The sequence below is a fragment of the Musa acuminata genome, chromosome BXJ1-9 (genome assembly GCF_036884655.1).
Source record: "Musa acuminata AAA Group cultivar baxijiao chromosome BXJ1-9, Cavendish_Baxijiao_AAA, whole genome shotgun sequence".
NCBI lineage: Eukaryota > Viridiplantae > Streptophyta > Magnoliopsida > Zingiberales > Musaceae > Musa > Musa acuminata.
In genome coordinates this window covers 9725198-9743552 of record NC_088335.1, presented here as the reverse complement: position 1 = coordinate 9743552, position 18355 = coordinate 9725198, and the positions used below count along the sequence as shown (strand labels likewise).

The 18355-nt window shown below is 40.6% G+C and overlaps 1 protein-coding gene and 1 pseudogene across 1 annotated transcript; one reads left to right on the top strand and one right to left on the bottom strand.

Moving 5' to 3' along the window:
• The first annotated feature begins 5524 nt into the window (after nucleotides 1-5524).
• On the top strand, nucleotides 5525-7552 carry LOC135594529 (U-box domain-containing protein 19-like). The gene has a single exon (XM_065084897.1). The coding sequence runs from the start codon at nucleotides 5525-5527 to the stop codon at nucleotides 7550-7552; it is 2028 nt and encodes a 675-aa protein (XP_064940969.1).
• A 255-nt stretch (nucleotides 7553-7807) lies between these two features.
• On the bottom strand, nucleotides 7808-18228 carry LOC135593109 (U4/U6 small nuclear ribonucleoprotein Prp31 homolog; annotated as a pseudogene).
• Nucleotides 18229-18355: the final 127 nt, after the last annotated feature.

Genomic DNA, 18355 nt, shown 5'->3' with positions numbered 1-18355 from the left:
TAAGGGATTTCTTCGGAGCCATTAATAATGGAGATGAAGGATTATAAATCAAATTGAATTCATAAGTAGAGTAACCCGCAACTATCATGATGAAGGAAGGAGAATTTAAGCATGGTGAGGGGGTTCTTCCTTTTGAGAATAAATATCAACCAAGTCTACCCTAGTTAAGTGGGAAGGAATTGGAGGTTTGAAAGAAGGAAAAAGATCTATTAATATGCTTATTAAGAGTATCCTAGAAAGCTTAAAAATATTTAATATTAAATTCATTAGGCCCGAGCTCTTGTCAAAGCCTATTTAGGAAAGGGTAGTCTCAATTTCTAAGAGCATAAAAATGCTACATAGCATGGAATGGGTTGAAGATAGAATAGTGGGAAGGGGAGGAAATAGGAACTAGCTTAGAGATATAGGGGATCCAACATAGCCCTAAAAATTAGAATATCAAATGAAAAAGATATTAAAGATCTTATCGAGGGTGCTAGAAACAAAGTCATCCTCCCCTTTGATGTAGAGGATTCTATTCTTATTACGTCTAAAGGAGGTCATTCTATGAAAAGAATTTAGTATTTTTATCTCCATGCTCCAGCCATTATATTTTGCTCTGAGTTCACTTAAAGTTGAGTTATCTATTAAGAATAATAGCCCTGTTATAAGGGGATTAAAGCTGGATATACTCTTAGTTAGTAAAATGACCAGAGAGCTCCACAATATTTTCTTTTATATTATATTCAAGATTCAAGCCAGTAAAATTTTTTTATTTAGATAAGGAGCTAAGGACTAAAGCCACTAGTGAAAGATAATCATGGGGTTTAAAGGATATAGATCAAGTTAGGTAAAGGATTAATTAACTATGCTATGGACCTTGGGATACTTCAATTAAAAATTCTCAAAACAAAAATGATATGAGGTCTTAAAGATTGGAGGTTGAGTATCCACTTTAGTTAAGATAGAGGAGTGATCAAAATGAATTATTAGAAAATGGATAACAATATATTTATTAGATAAAAAAAAGTTAAGAAAAATTAACTAGAATCTAATTTAAATGAGTAATAATACAATCCTTACCAAAACGCTTATTTCACCATGTGAAATGATTTTTTAAAAAAATCTTAGGTCAATTAAACTTGATCGAAAAAAAAACTCTTTAAAGATAAGAATAAAATTAGTAAGAAAAAACAAACGACCTCCCACTTTGTCCTCTGAAGAGGAGATCGTGTTTAGGTTACCGAATAAACACCAAAGAATATTCGATAAAAGATTAATAAAGAAATATTTATCTTATAAAGCCTTATTTAAAGAAGGGATAGTGCTAACGTATACTATAAACAAAAGTCAACCTTCAATAGATAATAAGATTAAGATTCTAAAACTTATTACTTGCTAAAGCAATCTTATATTTCTCTACTTTTCACATGACGTCGATTCCATTAGATCTACCATCCATTGATGAGAATTCCCTTTTTCAATTCTTTCCTATCTTCCTAATAAATGTCTTAGCCTCATCCTCCTACAAATATATTTTCATCAAAACTATCATATTAAGCTTACGAGTATGAATTAAGCTAGACAATAATTTTATAATCCTTTTAGAGCCTCTTTACAGTTCTGTGAAAGCATATTTATGAGAAAACTTTAGGAAGAGGGAAGTTAGAAGAGATGGCATCAAATTACATTAAATCTAAATTTTTAAGCAGAGCAACCCTTTTCTTTTTGCTATGATGCTTAATATAGAGAAGATAATGACTGAGACTTTCCTGAAAAAGCTATTGTCAAACTTTGTTGGATTTGTGTGTAGAGGAGGTGACGCATTCCCCTTCCATCTCGCTTTCTAGAAAATCATCTTCTCCCATTGCACCCTGCTCAGTTGCCTTCTGAAATGCAGTCATCATCTTGTCCACTATGACATCCAACACTAACGAAGCAGTGGCAGAGAAAGGACGAGAACTAGAGGCTTTTGACACGATCACCTAAGCTATGCATTAGAAGTTCTCCCGGAGGGGGATAGAGGGGTAAAGATAGTATGAGTGTTAGAGGGAATCCAATGAAATAAAAGAGTTAAAAAGGAGAATCGAAGGGAAGTTTTCCTTGGGGAGAAGAGTTGGGGTTATTGTGTCATGACTGGTCTTTTATTCTTTGGGTAAACTACGAGAGAATGATGATAAACAGTACTTTGGCTCATCGATCGAAGAAAGAGATAGATCTCGATAGGGATGGGTTAGATGAGGGAGCCAAATGACTAGGACAATTAATGGGTTGCCTCAAAAAAGAAACCTCATTTGTACTCGGCCTTGGACCTTGGGTAGGCACCATATTAGAGAACCTGAGTTGCATTAGACCCAAAGTATTCAAGTGAGACAGGTGAGAGGTGATCCTATGCAACATGTTTACCTTTGTCTTGGCTAACTAGGTTAGGTTTGATTGATTTAGGTTTGAGTTTTCTCTTGACCTAGAACCATGGCTCATGAAGTGAGTCATCCTCTTCCTCGTTCCACTAATGAGAAATCTTAGATTTAATAAGAGATGGATGAGGAGGCTAGGGAAGCAGAAGCTCACAACTCGAAGTGGATTAGCCAACCTTACCGTATTTGAAATATATATCAGAGAGATTCTCATATGTAACAGGTTGGAATAGCTAGGTGCTACCTATATAAATCCATATATGTTGTAGTACTATGAGGGTCAAATAAGCATAAGACATATTCAAATAAACTTACCTCTAGAGTGTGAAAGGGTGGATTGGTCGACCTTGAGAAATTTACTTATCTAGGAAGTTGTTTGGAAGAGAAAGTTGAGTTGAAGGAGTTCGAGACGGAGGCTAGGAAGCTATAATTAGGTGATAAATATGTCGATCATGTCCAACAAAGACTGAAAGTTAGGTTGTAAGATATAAGAGTACAGGGTCGCCCTCTAAGGAACTAGGGACTATCGAATGGGACATAGTTCATCTCCTCAACAATATAGAGAAGAATCTGTTACCCATATCAATGAATGGTACAACTAACGATTAGACCATAAATTTTAGCGAGAGAATTTCAGAAGTTATAAAAAGGATGTCCTGCCTAGAAATTTATCATAAAGGATTGTTCACTATTCCTCATAAGATTGGGTCACATCCTTGAAATCTAGCTCAACCCTAAATACATATTGTTGTTAGATTCATCCAAACTGATCACATAGAGCAATATCGATTAGTCTCTCTCATGACTCTTTTGTCTTTTTAAAAAGGTTTACCTACTCTAAGAGAGTTGACTACGCAAAAACCTTTAATTAGGAGATGAACGAATAACTTAGGGAACTAAGAAATATGGGTGAAGAGAAAAAGTAACTACTATTGAAAAAGAAAAAAGTGAAATGTAAAAAAAAGATGATAGAAGAATCAGAAAGAACAAACAAAGAAAATAGGGTATCCTAAGAGATTTAAAGATTACCTATTAGTAGAGCTTCTCTCTCCAAAGAGTGTTATGAGATGCGATGTATTTTGTTTGAATAATGCGATTTGAAAATTTATGAAATAGTAAATATCCAATTAAATGAAACTCATTTCACTTAGTTGTCAATAGTCCGTGACCTTTAAAAGCTAAAATTCTGAAGCTTGGTACTGAACAAGACCATATTATCTGATTTTTTTTATATTTGATATAAGCTAGAAGTGAATGTTAAGGTATTGTGTAATCTCTGTTATTGATAACTACGTGGAAGTATATTTATGTGCAATTCTAATCCCAATGCAACATTTGGCTTTTCTTCGACTGAGTGAAGACAGCACAAGATGAGATCTTTGGGCCAGTTCAGTCAAATTATATGTTTCCTCGTGATGATTATTTGGTCTCATCTCCAATTGAACATTCAAAAATCAAGCTGAAATGTGTTGTTGAATAAAGCACTTAATATATCTTATGGTCAATTTTGATCAACTCCAATTGATGAGTTTGAGACGACTTGATTTGGTATGAAACTCAAAATGTGTTACTCCTTTCTCAAAGGCAAGGCTACAGAACTGCCCTCTGGTCACATCTTCAGTCCTTCAACAAGATTTTATACACATCCAAATGAGTTCTAAAGAAAGCCCATCAAATTCTACCTTGGTTTCTTAAGTCAAGCATCTGATGATGATTGAGCATCCAAAGAAAAAAGCCTCTGCATTTTCCATGAAGCAAGTTCCCCTAATGAGGATTTGTCTATCATCACTAATATCAATATGATGTCTATGTCAGTAGGTAACTGTGTTAGATCCAAAAGCATCTTATAGTTGATTTTTTATGGGTTGTTGAGCCTCATCTCTCTCTCTCTCTCTCTTATATATTTAATCTTATAGTTGATTTTTGACATCTGTTTTCTGCCAATTTGACAGCATCATACGGATGCAATATAATAAACTGGCCGACCAAATGCCTGTTCCCTGCATTCCCTTGGACGAAGGGAAGGGGCGATGTGCTTCATAAATGGGAGAAATTAATAGCACCTGAACGAAGACAGCAAGCACAATCCATGTGGGTGACCTGATGCTGCAGCAACCATCCATGGCCGGCACGCAGTCTTAGACTCTTCTTACTTCTGAGGTCATTGTGTCGAACACCCCAGTCGCAATTCTCTGAGACAAGTCGAAGCCGCAGTTGAACAACTGTTGATTACATTTCTAAGATTGTTCTTTTGCGATCTCCGTCATCCAAGTTCTCTGTGTACACACATTAATGCATCTAACTCTTGAATTGACAGAAACCTCACGTATTGGACTTACCACGGTGAGAGAGACGCTAAGACGATTCATGAGTGCTCGAGTCTCTCTCACCGTAGAATATTGACACGCTAAGACATCACCGGGCGGCCTCAATCATGAGGTTTTCCTGCACCTGATTGACATCTCCATGAGCCACATTTCTATTAAGCGGCCCACACGCACTTCTAATTTGACGCTTATGTTGGCGTCTGACTCGGTCATTTCCTCGCTATCTGCCACTTCTAGTTAACATTCACACGTATACTGCTCTGCCCCACTCTCCGCGTGCCACGTGCCCCACTTAACCCTTGTTTTAAGCCCTTGTAGTTATCAACGACATTAGCGCCAATCTCAACCTTCTTGATCTAATATCTTCTACCCACACGAAACAGCTTCCCTTACCATTGGACGGTCAACGCGTACGACGAGGATAACGTTTTGCAGTGATCTGTTGGCAGTTGGATCAACAGCGTGGCTCCGCTGATGTCGGCCGCAAGAGTCGGCCCTTTGACTCACAATACATTAGGAGCCTCGACCAGATCGTCCGCCACGTGTCCTCGGCGGCCCGTTGGACCCGATCCCGCCCACCATCCTCGAATCAGCCGACACCTGCCTTCCGTACGCCAACCCGGCTCAATCCACGAGGCGGATGCTCCCACTTGCTACTTCGACACGTGTCCTGCCACGGGCCGCCTCTGTTGCGTGCGCTCCATAAATGGAGACCGGTAGGAGAACAAGCATCAGGTGATAGATTGTCACTCAAGCCAAATCTCGCTGTTTCATCTGTTTGTGCCTTCGTCTCCATTCGCGATGCCACATCCTTCCGACAGCCGGAAGTTCTTGACGCTTCCAGCGGTGCAGCCTGGCGGCGACGTCTCCCCGGCCGCCCTCCTCTGCGCCCTCGTCGCCCTCGCCGACGAGATCCTCGCCCTTCGGTCGAACCCCTTCCCGATCCACCGGCGCAGCGCCCGCGAGGCGATCCGTCAGGTCGGGGCCATCCTCGAGTTCCTGGCCGACGTCCGGGGCCGAGGGTCGGCCCTCCCGGCCTCCGCCGCCGTCGGCTTCTCAGAGCTCCACGTCGCGCTCCAGAAGCTTCGGCACCTACTCCAGGATTGCGCCAGGCCGGGCGCCCGGCTGTGGGTGTTGATGCGATCGGAGATGGTGTCGAACGAGTTTCAGATGCTCGTTCGGTCGATATCCACCGCACTCGATGTCCTCCCTCTGGCTTCCATCGACGCCGCCCCGGAACTCAAGGAGTTGGTTCGGCTCGTCCGGGAGCAGGCGTGGAGGGCGACGGTCGGGACCGAGCCAGCCGATGCTATGGCTATGAGGAGCATGTGGTCGACACTTGGCCAGTTCAAGAACGGCATTGCTCCCAATCGGATCGATCTCCGATGGATCTTGGATCACTTGCGCATTCGAAGCTGGAACTATTGCAGCGAAGAGATCGCGTTCCTGGAAGAGCTCTTCTTAGCGAGCCTTGACGACGATGACGACAAGGAAGAGGCAGCCCTACTCGGCAGCTTAATGGCGTTCATGGTATACTGCCGAGTGGTGCTGTTCGATGCCGTGGACGACGAGAAGAGCAGCGAGAAGCAATCGAAGGCCCGAGCAAAAGCCGTGAGTCATGTCAACCTGGATCATCTCCGGTGCCCGATCTCTCTCGAGCTCATGACGGACCCTGTGACGATAGCCACGGGGCAGACCTACGACCGAGCCTCCATTTCGAAGTGGCTCAAATCTGGGTGCCTCACCTGCCCAGTGACCGGCGAGAAGCTGGCCAACAACAGTCTGGTTCCCAATTCCGCCATAAGGAACCTCATGGAACAGTTCTGCCACGAGACGAAGGTACCCATTCCTGAGCCAAATGGCAAGTCCAAGCGAGACCTGACGAGGACCGCGACGCCTCTCAGCGCGGCGGCAGCAGGAGCAACGAGAATGGTGGCTGCCTTCCTAGTTCACAAGCTAGCGGTCGGGACGAACCAGGAGAAGAACAAGGCGGCTCACGAGATCAGGAAGCTGTCCAAATCGAACATCTTTAACAGGGCTTGCTTGGTGGAAGCTGGCTCGGTCCCATGGCTTCTCTACCACTTCTCCTCATCAGATCCTTCGATCCAGGACAACGCAGTAGCTGCTTTGATGAGCCTCTCGAAGCACCCAAGCGGCGGCAAGGCCATCGTCGAGGCTGGCGGCCTCGGCCTCATCGTGGACGTCATCAGGGTAGCACTCAGGGTCGAGGCCCAGCAGAATGCGGCGGCCATCCTCTTCTACCTCTCATCAGACGAGGTGTACCGGACAGAGATAGGGCGGATGGCAGAGGCGATTCCGACACTGGTGGAGCTTTTAAGAGAAGGAACTTACCGGGGGAGGAAGAACGCCATCGTCACACTCTACGGGCTGCTGCCGTGTCCCGATAACCTGCGCAAGATCCTGGCAGCAGGGGCGATTCCGGCTCTCACAAGCATTCTGTCGAGCGACAGAGCGGATCTCGTCAACGACGCAGTCGCAGTGCTTGCGAAGATCGCGGAGGGGCATGACGGGACGACGGCGATCCTGGAGTCGTCTGCTGTGCCTCATCTGGTGGCATTCCTTCGGTCATCGACGTCTCGGTCGGGGAGGGAGAACTGCGTCTCTGCTCTACTGTCTCTCTGCAACAATGGTGGAGCAAAGGTGGTCAGTTTACTCGAACAGATCCCGGTGCTGATGCCCTCGTTGTACTCCCTTGTCACAGAAGGCTCTCCTCAGGCCGGCAAGAAGGCGAGATCGCTGCTCAATCACATACACCATCTCCACGACCAGGAAGACCTCATTATGATGGGCGTCATTGATGCACAATGACAGTGTTTGATCTCTTAGGACGATTCTTTCTTTCTTCTCTGCTCGTGATTTGGGAGCAATGTAGTCCCTTTGTTTCAACAGTTGGTGCAGGGATTTCAGCTTTGTTTTTAGAGGAGCTGCAATCCAGTATGGTCTCAAATAGACATCACAACCTATACTTGTATATAGATATATATTATATAAATATGTGCAAATTTTCTGAGTCGATATGAAATTTCATCCAATAAAGAATTCACTTACCGAAGAACAAAAATCTGAAACTTCAACCAACAAATTTTCTATAATTAACACATTTTTCTTTTATAACTAACACAATGACACGATGGTTATACATCAAACACCGTTACCAACATAAGAAGGTAGAGCTGATGACATTAGCCACAGCGAGTTCTGTAGCATCAAATGAATGAAACATAAATCACCCAAGAAGAATGTTAATGGTTGAGTTGTAATCCCAAAGTAATTTACAAATACATTTTAGCCCAGAAATGTTTTCCATCAGACCTATTTAAAAAGGGGGGGATAAAAATCAAGAGAACTTTGGTGTAATCCCCAAGTTATCGTATTCACGTTGCCGGCACGCTCCTCTTTGAGGACTCAATGTTTCATATGTGTTTCGTACTCCTGAATAGAAACAGGTAGAATTTTTTTTCAAAGGGAAGAGTGCTGTTATACTCTAATCTAAAAGCCATGTCAGTGGACTATGACCAAGAATAGATGAAATGGACTGAAGAAGTTAGGGTGGTGATCATCCATGCCGGTGAATTCCTGCTTGCACAATTGTGTTCGGTCTGATACTGGGACAGTAAAGAACAGATGCCCACACATATTGCAGGTTAGCTGCCACAAAACTTCTTGGGGGCTCTGCGTGGGAGGCGAAGTCTAAGTGCAGCCTGCCGCACAACTCCCAGATCTATACAAGAACCCTGTTGGAGATCAGGAATTCTAAATTAAGAGGTCATCCACATGACAGATCAACTCAAAGCTCAATTCAGCAAGTAAAAATTGGCCTGGTTGATAGATTGATGAACTATATATAACTTGCAGATACATGAAATGCATATCTTTGGTTATAACACTTTCAAAGCACATTAAACTGGCAGCAAATACCACAAGTCCAACTTGAGATAATAAAAGAGAGAGAATTCCAAGTATGTACACTGACCTAAAATTACATCCTCTTGATCTTCGAAAATGTCCCTGTCTCAGAGAAGTAGATGCTTTGTGTTCCGCTGCCGAGCTGGGTCCCATAAGCTTGTGGATTTGTAAGTTCTATTCCCTGATGAACACACAAGCTCAGCATCAATTTAATTCATGCTGAGAATTGTTGTTCTAACAACATGTAATCAGAAATAAGCATACAATTTATGAGATGATCAAATTCGGAAGTACCAGATGGCCAAATCAGAAAACCACATCATGTCTCTCAGATCATAACTTGCAGAATAAAAAATGGCCAACAGCACAAATAAGTTTCATCTGACTACAGTCACTATACATCACAGCAAGAACTCTATATCATCTGATATGCACAAAAAATTTCACGAGCGCAGACATAGACGAAGCTTGCATAGATTAAGACATGCAAAGAAAATTCTGAACACTGTCAACTTAAGGTAATGGACTATTGCTGTTTCATGTCAAGCCACAGGCTTTTTAACATTAACCAGAATTTCAAGTCAGTGGCACAAAGGTCGTCACCACCTTTAGCTTTATATTTTTTTGTCACAACCGGTTCTCAGTTGGTGGTGACTTGGTGTCCAATCTAGGGGTACACGCAAGATCAACAGAAGAACCATCAAATCTCAGGATCACAATAATTTGACCCCAAGTGATGACACATAAAAGACAACCATCTTCCCTAATAGATTGAATGAAAATGATCTAGCAACTAAATGCATTATTTACAGAAAGACTAGAATGTGAAGACACATGATCATAGTAGTATAATATTCAATGCTTTTATAACATAAGCAACACTATTTTGTATACACAGATTGGCTCTTTGATAGCCTATTCATGGCACTTATATTGAAGTATTGATTTACCACCATTAACAGAGTATCTCATGTTTTCCATCCTTGCAGATCTCTGAAGCTTCCACTGAAACTGAGAATTTCAATCAATTTCATAACTTATCTTGCAGGTCTATGTAACTGAATCAATTTAAAAGGCTCTGCTTCAACTGTAACTGAATCCAACCCACTCCTTAAACATATCATGATATGATCTGCTACATGAATGAATGTGATTATTATTTTACAAATCACAGAAATCCCTAATTGGTTTTAATTGTAGGCCAGAAAAGAACAGAGCAGAGTGCAGCACTATGGGATTGACAACTTTCAGAAATATGGACAATAACTATTTTTTTTATTTCTATTTTCTCCATATGCATTTCATCTAAAACAACTTTAAGTATAAGCACAAGAACTGTACTTCATTTTTTTTGTATTTAGCTAAATATTTTAAGTAAAAGCACATGACCTGTTCTGAAGCTAAACATGAGACTAAGCATGCATTAACTTAAAAGCTTCATCATTCTTTATCTAAAGAAGGTAACTTTTTTTGACCTATACTAGCTTTATCTTTTGTAGTTTGGTCTTTATGATTAAGTTGCAAACCCCAATGTAAACCTTCCCCATTTTAGACATTATACCCCCAATAAAAGAAATCCAACTTAAACTCACCCACCAAGTTGAATTAACTAATAGGGAGGAAAGTTTTTCTTTTCCATGAAATGTTGCATGATACCTACAAGTCCTAGAATTTGGAGTTGCATCACTATGTAATAAACCAACATACTCTTCAAGATGGTACAACAACTACAACAATAACAAAGTCATAATATCCCAATTAATTGGGTGAAAGGTTGCATTAGGTAAGTGATTTAAAAAGCATCATGAGCCAAGGTCCCAAAATGCCCGAGGCACTAGGCGCTTGCCCGAGCGAAGCGAGGTACTCTGAAATATTTAAATATAAAAAATATATAATATAATATAATATAATTATTTAAATAAAAATATAGTATTAAATTAAAAAATATACTGTTAACACTTGACAGCATATTACTTACTGTTAACAGTAGTTAAAGGGGAGGAAAAAAGTTAACAATAATAAAGGATTAGTTTAACATTGTTGCAGCAACGCTGCGAACGACAGCAGCGGAAGCTGCAAACAGCAACAGTGGTAGCCGCGAAAGCTGCGGATAGTAATAGTGGTAGCGATGGAAGCTACGGACAACAATAGTGACAGTGGCGAAAGCTACAGACAGCAGCAGTGGCAACGGTGGAAGCTGCAAACAACAACGGCGACAACGGTAAAAGCTACAGACAGCAGCAATGGCAACGACGAAAGCTCCAGAGGGGGTCCGTCGGTGGCGAAGGAACCTGCAATCCACTCCCTCGACAGTGGAAGGAACTGCACATGGAGCAACAGCAGAAGGAAGCTATGGGGGTCGTCAGTCTCATCTGTCGGTGACAAAGGAAGGCTCGATCTACTGTGTCTGCGGTAGAGGCAACGACAGAAAGCATCGACGGCAGAGGTAAAAGCAGTGCTAGGGTTGCTCGGGGTCGCGCGGGCGTGAAGGGTGGCTTTTGAGGTAAGAAACTACATTATTTAACCAAACCAGATTTAAAAGTATGGTTTGGTTCGCTTAATAGAACCGGGCTCGCCCGAAGCGCACGACGACTGGTCTCGAGCGAGTGCCCAAGCAGCGCCTCTTTGAAGCGCACCGCTTGAACCTTAAACGAGGCACTCGGGCCTCGCCTCGCCCAAGTGCCTAGGCGAGCGCCCGAGTTCCTTTTTAAATCACTGCATTGGGTACCTAATAGCTACCACGAAACTGTGACATGGATGAGATAAAAATAGTAAATAACTTAAACCAATTTATGTTGCATATATACTCACTTGTACGGGTGTAAATGTCAGATGATGTCAATCCTGAAGCTGCCCCACTGCTTCCAAAGTGTTTCTCCTTGAACCTATTACATTCAAGTCAGCAATAAAACTTTTTGATCATCATTAGGTACACCATTTACCTACATATACTTTATGGCACCTTTAAAAAAAGGAGCCAAAAAATTTGAGACACTTATTCAATCAGTTAAAGCTTTCAATGAGCATATTGTGGAGTTCAGGTTAATTTAGAGGACAAAATGTGACCAAAGGATGAAGTGGATGACCTTTTTGCAGCTTTTGTAGCAAGCTTGCTCTGCCCAATAGACACACGCAACTTTCCACTTCCTGCCTGACCGAGCATACCATACCCTTCACCCAAGCCATCACCTAATAAAAGATAGATAAAAACATAAATAAAAAAGTGATGTAGTTAGACTAATCATTCAGAAAATAATCTGCCGAAAGGACAAAGTCGATCACAACCAAGAAGGTACTTCAATGTTCAAAGTCTGACAATCAACCTCCTCATATAGTGATTTATTCTTTTCAACTAATATTTGTAAGCATATCATACAGATGGTGAAAAAATCATGGTTTGCAGTACCGATCCGTACCGCCCGGTATGGGCGGTACGTACCGGTCCGCCAGACTTCCAGTACGCGGACCATATGTTATCGTTCCGACACTGTAGCAATACTGTAGTACTGTAGTACTGTAGCACTGCTACAGTGCTATAATGCTCGGCACGCCTGAATATACCGCTCGGTACACCTGGGTGTACCGAGCGGTATACCGTACCGTACCGGTACCGAGCCCAGGTCGAAACTCCGGTACGGTACGATATTGCGAACCTTGAAAAAAATAATAATTTAGGAATAACAATAATTTTATACACTATAAGCAGTATAATCTGTGTTAACAGTAATTATAATAAACTTTCTGTGGCCCAAATACTAGACCACAAGATTAGTAAATGAAAGTTAATAAAGTGTGACGAAGAATACTAAAAATAATTCACACTACAAAAAGTTAACATTAAACAAGTTGTGCAAATAAGTAGCATCCAAGCATAATTCATGCCATGGTTAGGATCCTGGCGCTAAGCAGCAAATAATCAGTGACTGCATCTAGAAGGACACAATTTTGACATTTGTTGCCCATTCCTGCAAATATACTGACCATCTGATCTGATGCATGTGCAAGGGTTCTCACACGGGCCATTAATTAGTAAACATTAAAAAAATGATGAAAACAGATAATTAACAGGATGATACTGTCCATGTGTCTGTTTAAGGTCTCTATTCAAATCATGCTTTAATTCAAAACAGAAGAGTTTTGAAACAAACCTTTAATTTTTTTCAATTAAATCATATAAAATTTGCACCTGTCAAAATGACCTAACAATAATAAAAAAGAATCATGGATGAATGAGCAAAGAGAGTGGATAGCTAATGTTTTTAAATCAACACTGGGGGGCAAATAATCAGTGTGAGCCATGTGAAAGGTGAAGTCCACACTTGAAGAAAGAGCACCTTTAAAATGAAAAACATCCAATATATATTTACAATTCAGTCAGAGATGTATATGGAAATAATAATTTATATATAAATACAAGAATATAGGCCACCAATCCCCTAAACTTCACAAAGTATTGCAATTTGTTAAATGAAGATAATTCTACACCTAAAATGTAGTTTTCCTGGAATGCATGTTAATGGTTCTAAAACTCCCAACACCATAAAACAGAAAATTATAGCTTAAAATTAAGAATTTATAAAGAGAAGGAATGATTATATGTTATAAATTTCTACCAAGGCCAATTGAAGTGATATTGAGAGTCAATACAATTATTTTTATATTTTAATTTAAAACAACCAGCTAAGAAAAATCTAAAACTGTAATATAAATGTCCTAATTCTTCAAATCAAATTAATTAGTAGATACTATTTTAAGGTTAAAATTTTTCATTTGAAAGAAAAAAAAAACTTGAGCTGTAAATTATCTAACATATCATCAACCAAGAATATAAGTTCCAATCCTTTAAGCCAACTATTGTCACCTCTTGAAAAGAATATCTTAATTTCTTCTTAAGCCTCTATAAAGAATTGGAAACTCTAAAACTATGCTAAATTTGACTTGATTCTGATGTAACTAAAGATGATTCTGCATCTTATTCTATTGCAACACACTGTCTAAAATATTTTCAATAGCATTTGAGATCCATCCTGCAAATAGTTCACCACCGATGGATCTACCTCCCACATAACACTTAATTCCAAAAAATAAAGTAATTACGATAAGCTTTAAAAAGTATGTTGATTATTCACAACCAAAGTCGTGAGCATTTGTCTAAACCCAATAAGAAGTAACCAAAACTTCATTTTGACTTGAATATTTGTCCTCAAGTTACAGACTATAATCAAATTCACTTAACTGAACCATAATTCAACAACTCTCAAATAGAGATTAGAACAATTATCACATACAAAAATCAGTACCTACTCACCTAAAGAATTCTCTTCAGGCACTCCGAATTGCATCCTGTTGGCCAGCTTCCTCATATCAGTTATTGCATATCTGTCAAATATAAACACAAAATACAAGGTATTTAGTTATGAAGGTTATAACAAAAAAGGCATCAGTTGCTTTTCCAAGTGCTGTTGTAAGAAACTGCTACCTTTCTTTAATTTTCCGCAGCCGACGACCACCTCTCTTCTTTTTGGGCTCTGAATATGGCACCGGAAGAGATTTTGGTTGCTTTGCACGGGGTGGTTCTTGCCACTTTTCAATCCTTTTACCGATTTCTTCTCGCAAATCTCTTCCAGTATTTCCTGTAGGATCCCCTCTGGTTGAGTCAACCCTTGCTGCTAGGGTTGATTTTGCAGCCAATAGTCAGCAAGCATGAGTTCTAAGCGAAGGGGGGGTGCTCTGGAAAATCTCAGTCTGTTCAAGATAACCTGCACGAAACTGAGAGGTTGCAGTACAAAAACCCAGCAAGAGTCTTTTTCTTTGCCCCAAGAAGCTGAACATTACGCGCTGGCATTTTTGCTAATGCTAACAAACCTCCAGCAGTTCCCATAAGTTTAGCTGCAACTGCACTTCCAACGATTGCTGAAAGGTTTGGCGCAATGTAACCCATTATACTCTCTACGAAATAAAGAACTTTCTTTTTTGCAAGGTCAAGAGCAAGGGCTCTATCACATGCATCAATACTTTTCTGGAGGTTGTCTTCTGAAAGAGGCTGTCCACTTGTAGTTGATGCTGTTACAGAAACAACCATAATAATAGCTGAAGGTAACAGACATTCCAAATCAACAAGGGTTAAATACATCTCATTTCCAATCTTCTTGACAACCCGAGCATAATCAATTTGGTGATGAACAAGGGACTCAAGCTCAGGAAATTTCAGACGATACTTATCACGGATAAAATTGTGAATTATAATGATCTCATTTTTTATATCCACTGATAAAGAATTGCAGTCAACAATGACTTGATACTCAGGATCATCCTCCAAAACTATCCCATGACTAGAAATATCTGTTCCTTTCTCTAGAGCATCATCCAATTTTTGACAAAGAAAGAAAGGAAAAGGAGAGAATCTCATTAAGACACAAAAATGCAAGTCTATTCAATATAAAAGTCCATTTCACCAGTAGCAAATGTTAAAAACTATGTCCCAAAGAAAAACAAAATAAGTTTTCCAAAATAAAAAAAACTGAAGCCAGAAATGTACACCACTAAAATAATCTTCTAATACTTATTTGGATAAGAAAAAAAAGGATCAATCTGAAAACATGGATAATATCCGAGTAAGAAAAATCACAACATACAAGAAACAAAGGGGAAAAAAGATGAGCATTACCCAAGGAAATCTAGTGTTGGCCAGATAGGATAGGACAATCTTGAATAATATATCATGTATATAATATAAATTTAAGACATATTGAAAACAGGAAAAAGAAGGAAAGTTATGAGACCAATAAATAAATATTGGCTCACTACAAGGAACATGATGTCACAGTTTATGATCGTTAATCCAAAAAACAAGGAAATCAAGAGCATCTGGAGTAATGACTCTGACCTGCATAATATCATTGTATCTTTGTGTCTTTTGCAGTTTTGAAACACTATCAAGGTCCTCATAATTGAGAGTTTCAATATCCAGCATGTCACCTTCATCATCTTCTTCCACAGCAGCTGCATCAATATTCTCATCATCCTAATAGACAAGGTCGATGGAAAACATGAGCCGATATCACAGTAAGCTGCAGTGACTAAAACAAAGTTAAGCAACGAAAAGAGGCCTCAATGATAATGCAATGAAAAGAAGCCATATAAATAGTAATTATTTGTTACAAGTAAGAAAGATAGTGCAGGCACAATTAATAGAATTGATGTCAACTCACGAATTGGACTTCATTGTCAGATAGCTCATCAAGATCAGCCAAGAAGGAATCTGCAAGTCTGGCCTGTGTACGAGCAACAGGAGGAATAATTAGTTTAAGCCAGCTTCACCGAAGAAACATCAAGCTTTCTGAAATCAACATGCTCATGTCAAATCTAATCCTTAACATTTAATAAGAATTTTTTTTTCAGGATTTTCACAAGCATGACCTAAAAATGAATACAGAAGGTTAATGTCTGATTGGCATCAGTTAACATAACAAGTTACTTAGCAGTGCAGCAACAATAAGCAATAAAGAAACATGTGGTCACCCAAAAGAGGTATCCACTTACACTTGTGTATCAACCAGTGATTTAAAAAACGCTAGGCACCAAAAGGCGTCAAAGTCCAAAAACGCCCGAGGCGCTAGGCGCTTGCCCAGGCACTCGCCCGAGCAAAGCGAGGCGCTAAAATATAAAAATATAAAATATAATTAATAAATATAATTATTTAAAATTTTAAATAAAATATGCTATTAAATTAAGAAAATCTAAGATACAAAATCATAATATATTATTAATCTATTAACAGTATTGAAAATTAATCATTTCAAATAAACTTAATAATATTAACAGTATACGGTATACGTATACTGTTAAAAGGAAGTGTAAAGGGGTGCTGAGCCTGCTGACTGAGAAAAGAGGAAGCGGCAGCGGCAGTGGCGAGCAGCGGCGGCCGCGACGAGCGGCGACAGCGGGAGGCGCGAGCGGTGACAGCGGCAGCGTTTGCGAGCAGCGGCAAACAGCGGGAGGCGTGAGCGGCGACAGTGGCAGCGTTTGCGAGCAGCGACAGCGGCGAGCAGCGGGATCGGGATCGGGAGCGGCAGCGGCAGCGGCGAGGGTTAGGGTTGGGTTGTCACTTATGTCGGTTTTAGTTGGTTCGATTGAACCAACTAACCATCAGAGACCGAACCAGGACCGAACCAGACCTAAAATCCTGGTTCGGTCGCCTTGGTTAACCCAGGCGCTCGCTCGAGCCCAGGCGCTTCGGTCGAGCGCCCAGGCGGCGCCTGTTTGAAGCGCGCCGCCTGGGAGGTTAGCGAGGCGCTCGGGCCTCGCCTCGCCTCGCCCGAGCGCCTAGGGGAGCGCCCGAGCGCCTTTTTAAATCACTGGTATCAACAACCATGGCTATTTGTTGTGCTGTGTCATGCTGTACATAAGGGACAACCACATGTTAGTGTTATCAGGAAACTTATTTCGTGGCTCCTTCTGAAGCAATTTATCTTGCTTCTATAAGGCTCCTAATCCTTGAAATGATTTTCATGTTTCTAGCTATCTAACAAACGACACGATACTTATCATCAAAGTTGAACGATGATAAAATTTGCAATAACTAAGTATGATAAAAGTATTTAAAAAGTTCATTATCAAAAAAGTTGTTGCTTGCACCAAGAAAATACAGGTAGCTTGACTACACTAACTCTTATTTATAACACTTCAAACAACAAAAAGAATGTCTTCTAGGTTAGTCATGATTTAACCTGTAGGTTAAAGAGAAAACAATGAAGAAATTATCTTGCTACTTTCTCATCCTCCTCATTGGACTACTTCCTAAGGTGCAAAATTATCATAAGCATGAAAGAAGAGTGCAATATAAGTTGATTACTAATCAGAAAGGAGATATGTTTACCAACCATTTGTTCTCTCAATAATTAGAATCCAAAGCTGAATGGCTGGCAAGATCTGCAAATATCTGCTGATACAGATACAAAAAGCAATAGCAAGAGGTTAATTGCTAGTCCAATCAAGCCTAATTATGTCACACTCAGATATGAAGAGGTTAACAACAAAGGAACAAGTGCATAGCTGACCACTGTCCATCCAAGTCATTGCATGCTTATCAAAAGATCGTCGTATATACCACGCGATCCTAACATAGGCAACTACATAATTACAGAAAAAAACAAGCGCCTATAGACCAAACGTGGCTACTTCGCACAATCGTCTCCAATTTCAAAGGACAACGAAACTATAGGACTTGTGCTGCGTTCTCGACCACACAAAGCGGAAAGCCTACCACCAAAATAAATTGAATTCAGCAACATTTTATATGCCGATTGCCATCTGCGATTCACCGACTCCAAACGATTCAAGAAAGCGGTAGCGGAAATTAAAATATTCTTTCATTCAATCTTTCGATTGTTCCCCAAAGAAAGAGGAAGATTTTGTATGAAGAAAGTGCGGAGGGATAAGGGTAAGAACAGAGACGGAGAGAACCCACGCCGCGCCTAAGAAAAGACCGTGACGTTCGCAAACTGGAACTAAAAAGCTTGCCTCGTCGATGGAAATTGGAGAGTTGGGCATTAAGAACCCTAAATTTGGGGCAGAAGGCGCGCACGAACCGATGAAGGCGACACGCAAGTCGGATTCGGGTGTAGCGGACATCCGAAAAGGATCCGCTGCCTCCGTAAGCAGCCCAGAGTTATTTTATGGCTCGTCGTTCGTCAATGTGAGCCG